The sequence below is a fragment of the Eschrichtius robustus genome, chromosome 9, assembly GCF_028021215.1.
Source record: "Eschrichtius robustus isolate mEscRob2 chromosome 9, mEscRob2.pri, whole genome shotgun sequence".
NCBI lineage: Eukaryota > Metazoa > Chordata > Mammalia > Artiodactyla > Eschrichtiidae > Eschrichtius > Eschrichtius robustus.
In genome coordinates, this window is record NC_090832.1 from 25,900,274 (window position 1) to 25,905,520 (window position 5,247).

At 40.7% G+C, this 5,247-nt stretch overlaps 1 protein-coding gene across 1 annotated transcript; it reads right to left on the reverse strand.

Moving 5' to 3' along the window:
- Window positions 1-291: 291 nt before the first annotated feature.
- On the reverse strand, window positions 292-4,659 carry SMIM28 (small integral membrane protein 28). Its single transcript, XM_068551326.1, is given in 3 exon segments — window positions 292-314; window positions 317-638; window positions 4,552-4,659. Coding segments are annotated over 3 exon segments (453 nt in total).
- Between the last annotated feature and the right edge of the window lie 588 nt (window positions 4,660-5,247).

Here is a 5,247-nt window from a genome sequence, read left to right on the forward strand (position 1 = left end):
GAACTTTCTTGTTTTTCTCAGGGCCGTTATACGTTATAAAAGAGCCCGGTCATCATTAGAACAACCTGGGGAGATTTTTCCCTAAGGAACTTGAAAATGCGTTAACAAGATTGACGTTTGTCAAGCTCCCCCCATCCCCATTCATCCAGGTGTCGGCCAGTGAATTGCAGCTTCTTAGGTCCAGAGGCCCTTGCCCCCCTGCTCAGGCGGGCTCAGTGAAGGGTGGAGAGCTGTGTTTTAATGGTTACAAGAGCAGTTTATAGCGGCACGTCCAGCCCAGGTGAACCCGCTTTATACTGAAGGCCCGCATCCAGAGCCTCTCCTCCAGGGGCGTTCCTGGTGGCCTCTTCATAGGAGGGTGGTGAACACGAGAGAAGGGCTGCCTCCCCGGGCAGTGGGGAGTAAGGGAAGGCCTGCTCGCTGCTCCAGGGTAAGCCCGGCAGGAAGTCGGTCACCTCTCCTGCAGGCGGGTGCTCTGGAAGGTCGAGGCCGGAAACCTGCCCCTGGGGCCGAGAGGCCTGGCAGTGGCGATACAGGAAAAGCAGCAGAAAGGCCAGGAAGAGCAGGACGGTGGCTGGAAGAAGGATGTACAGGAAGGGCTCCACATCTGCCTTGGTGGAACTTACCTTCCGGGTGCCCTGGAGTTAGGGAACGGAACTGAGTTAGGAGATGGGGAAAGAAGACCCCTGCATTTCTTAGGCTGATCTTTGTCTTCATCTTGTATTCTCCTTATCATTTACTCACTCTAAAAATCACTCTAATCATTCATTTATGCCAATGAGCTCGAGCCTGCATGAAGTAAAGTGCACTTCCGTGGTAAAGTATGAATTCAGAATGTCAAAAGTACACAAGGGTACCCTACAATATTTCCACTGAAGTAAAAATATTAGGATAAATTTTAGTTGGCAGGTCCATCACTCATTCTTTGAATGAGAACTCTTCCTATTTATGTACTTATTTTGTTTAGAATTAGACCACTAATGTTTTATTGCCACAGAAGGATTATATGGAACTGACTTCTTTAATTCTAGAGTAAAATCTGACATTGTTATGTGCTCATATCTCATATAATCAACATTTGAAATCCGATTGGATAGCTGATGCTTATGATGATTGAGATTTTGAAATTTCCTCAGTATGTTTTTGCAATATTTGTAAGATAAATATGGAAATTTGGAATTCTCTCAAGAAAAAGAATTGCAGATAAATTTATTTATTTATTTTATTTTTGGCTGTGTTGGGTCTTTGTTGCCGTGCTTGGCTCTTCTCTGGTTGCAGTGAGTGGGGGGCTACTCTTCGTTGTGGTGCATGGGCTTCTCATTGCAGTGGCTTCTCTTGTTGCGGAGCACGGGCTCTAGGTGCATGAGCTTCAGTAGTTGTGGCACACAGGCTCAGTAGTTGTGGCTCACGGGCTCTAGAGCACAGCCTCAGTAGTTGTGGCATACGGGCTGAGTTGCTCCGCGGCATGTGGGATCTTCCCGGGCCAGGGCTCGAACCCGTGTCCCCTGTATTGACAGGCGGATTCTTTTTTTTTTTTTAATTTATTTATTTATCTATCTATTTTTGGCTGTGTTGGGTCCTTGTTGCTGCGCGCAGGCTTTCTTTAGTTGCGGCGAGCCGGGGTACTCTTCATTGCAGTACGCGGGCTTCTCATTGCGGTGGCTTCTCCTGTTGCGGAGCACGGGCTCTAGGCGCTGGGGCTTCAGTAGTTGTGGCTCACGGGCTCTAGAGCGCAGGCTCAGTAGTTGTGGCGCCCGGGCTTAGTTGCTCCGTGGCATGTGGGATCTTCGTGGGCCAGGGTTCGAACCCGTGTCCCCTGCATTGGCAGGCGGATTCTTAACCACTGCGCCACCAGGGAAGCCCAAGAATTGCAGATAAATTCATTCTTAAGCAACCTAAAAGGTATTGATTTTATTGTATCAGCTCACAAGAATAATGATGGTTCTTGATGGAGCAAATAGTAGGCATGAAATGATACTCCAACAGCAAGGTAGAAAAGCCATATGAAAAATTAAGTCCTGTTCCAAATTGCATAGACATCGCTTAACACAAAGCTACTAAGAAATAATGAAGTATTAAAAAGCTTCTCTGTTCATTCACAACACATGTGAACGTTAATATATACTACTACAGAGGAAAAGAAAACAGTGTAAAGCCTTATAATTGTGTTTAAAGAAACAACATATTAAGATCTTTATCTACTGATTTAAAATAAAACTTATAGTAATAAAACTATGAAAGCTGAGGTTTTTGCCTTGATTTTGGTGGAAAGAACAAATGTTTTGCTCGTCTTGACCTCTTAAGAGACTGACTTATCTAGTGTTGTTCGTATAATCTTTTTTAATTCCTAAAGAATTTACAACTATGTTGTTAATTCTGACTCAAAATTAGATGGTTTATTTAATATTTACACTGCTAAATATTTTGTTTTCTCTGAGATATGAGTTAAGATATTTTAAGTTAAAGTGCGTACAGTTAAAGGTTTTCTTGGGAAGAAGAACATCGTCTTTGGGCTTTGACAGCTGTGGTCTTGAATTCCAATATGACCTTCTGATACCTGCGTGACCATGAACCATTCACTTGCCCCCTCTGTGTCTACTTTTTCTTCTCTATGAAATGAGAATATGAACATCTTTTTTGGAGGGTTGGCATGAGAATTGAATGAATCAGTGAACTACGAATTCTTTCTGTTTTCTCACACATAATCTAGTTTATCAGAACCATTAACTTAAAATCTGTTGTGCTGTAACAAGGACTTTGATTATAAAAGCTATAAGAACTCGAATAAATTTACTACAGTTATTAAAAAATCAAGTTGGACTGAAAAAGCAATTTAACTACATTTATTTTCTTCCACTAGATGAATCACTGAAAATGTTAAAGCTATTATCTCTCAATACTTAATCACTCTTCAACCTTGATAAACAAGAGCCATTTTGCATAACTGATTTTTCCTTCATTCTCCTTCAGTAACGTGGATGATAATAGTTTCTAAACAGTTGTGGGCATCAAATTTTAAATACTCTATTAAACCCTCTAACTTCAGTATGCATAGAATATGGAAATACTTAATATTCTATTTAAAAGTTTTTCTGTAATAGACCCTCTTGCTTACCATTATGCTATTAATGCTATTAGTTGCAAAAATTTGTGAAAAGAGAGATGCTACAGTCCCCTTCTGTAATTGGTACGTCCATTGGTTATTTTGTCCAAATATTGAGTGGCACTGAAAGACTTATCTAATACCGCAGATTAGGACAGTTTCTTAAGATAAAGAACTCTTCTTTCTTCCGAGTTAAGAGATCACAGAGCTATGAACAAATTTATGACGGTATCCTTAATTTGTTTATTTAATGATTCATGGTATATTGGTTCAAATTGTTGTGGATTTTGTTAATGCAGAAAGGATGTCTTTTTCTTTTTTAACATCTTTATTGGAGTATAATTGCTTTACAATGGTGTGTTAGTTTCTGCTTTATAACAAAGTGAATCAGCTATACATATACATATGTCCCCATATCTCTTCCCTCTTGCGTCTCCCTCCCTCCCACCCTCCCTATCCCACCCCTCTAGGTGGTCACAAAGCACCGAGCTGATCTCCCTGTGCTATGTGGGTGCTTCCCACTAGCTATCGGTTTTACATTTGGTAGTGTATATATGTATATGTCACTCTCTCACTTTGTCCCAGCTTACCCTTCCAAGATATCTTTTTTTAGTCAAATATTCTAATTGTTTCACTACCCTCAACGTGGTTTTTTAACTTTTAATATTTCTCAAGGACTTTGCTGTTCAGGGAATACTTTAAAGAAATAACCAATAGAAAGTGTAACTGCTGCAGGATATATCATATATATGTGTATAATTTATTTCTGTTAAAAGTGGTTTTAGAGAATTTAAATACCAATCTCACCACTCGATTTTCCAGAAAACAAGAAAATAGGTTTGTTTCCCCCTTTCTGGTGGGACAGTAGTATCACTCATTTCCCTGCTGACTGTAAAATTAATTCTGAGTTTTTAGGTTTCTACAAGTATTTTTCCTTAATGACGCCTCAGATTGAGACTTCTTTGGGGATTTCCAAGGTAAAGCAAAACAGCTGCTGCATTTCTTAGTGAGAGGCAAAGCCTCCTTAACCCTCTGCTGCCCTTCCTGAAGTAAGATCCTTCGCTTCTGCTAACTCTTAGAAACAGCTGGATAGCCAAAGGGAGTCTCTCTCTCTTTTTTTTTTTTAGTGTAGACTGAGCAAAGAACAAAGTTGTCATACCAAGGCATAAAAATTTGTTGACTTCTAGCTTCGGTGTTCTTTGATATATTTGGTATATCAAGTGTTCTTAGAATATATTTGTGACAAGTTTTACTTGAGTTTATCATTGTCAAAAGATACCAACTTTCAAGGTAGTTCCTTAGACCAAGCCAGTCAGTGAATTCATATTTTTGTCACACATGTAATACAAAATGTTGCCAATAAGTTTTCCTAAAAATGTAGGCATTGTTGGTTTTAAAGCTAACAAAGATACTTTGGGGAAGAAAAGGCATAAGTCATAGGTACAAACCTGCAGATGGGTTTCCGGAAGAGGTAGGCTCGGTTCACTGGTTAACCACTCGTATGTCCCCCTGCCAGCGTGGCCGAACTTCCAGCTGCTGCCCATCAGTTCCCGCATGTTTTCACCCGACTGATGTGCCAGTCACCCTTCCGCCTCGCCGCCCAAATTTCAACAATACTGCTGCTTCTTGGCCTGCATCCAGCTTGGATGAATTCAGCTGATGGCTGTTGGTAAATTTCTTCTGAGTGTCAACAGGGAAAAGAAACCAACCAGAGAGACCTCTCAGGACTATATTTAAATTCAGTGCCTCTGGGTTTGCTTTTGTGGCCTTTATCACGGTAAGGATTGGCATCAGATATCGGATATGGAATAGATTTCAGACAGAGGAGTTCTTCGCATTCGTGTTATTATAGTGTCGCGAATGGTCTCAGTGAATAAAGAGCTGTTCGTATTTAGATGTAAATACGACCCTCTCCCTTCCCTTACCATATCCCTCTCCAGACATGTAGCTGAGCAAGAACTACCCAAGCTGAATTTCCTTTAATTATTTCTGGATTCTGTGGTACAGAGAGAAGGAGTATTCGGTAGTGAAGCAAGACTCATTAATATCACTTTTGTGAATTATTTAGATGAAAGACACTAAATGATAAAATTGTACAGAAGCCAGAGAGACAATAGCTCCGACTGTTTGGATGGAATGTTTGC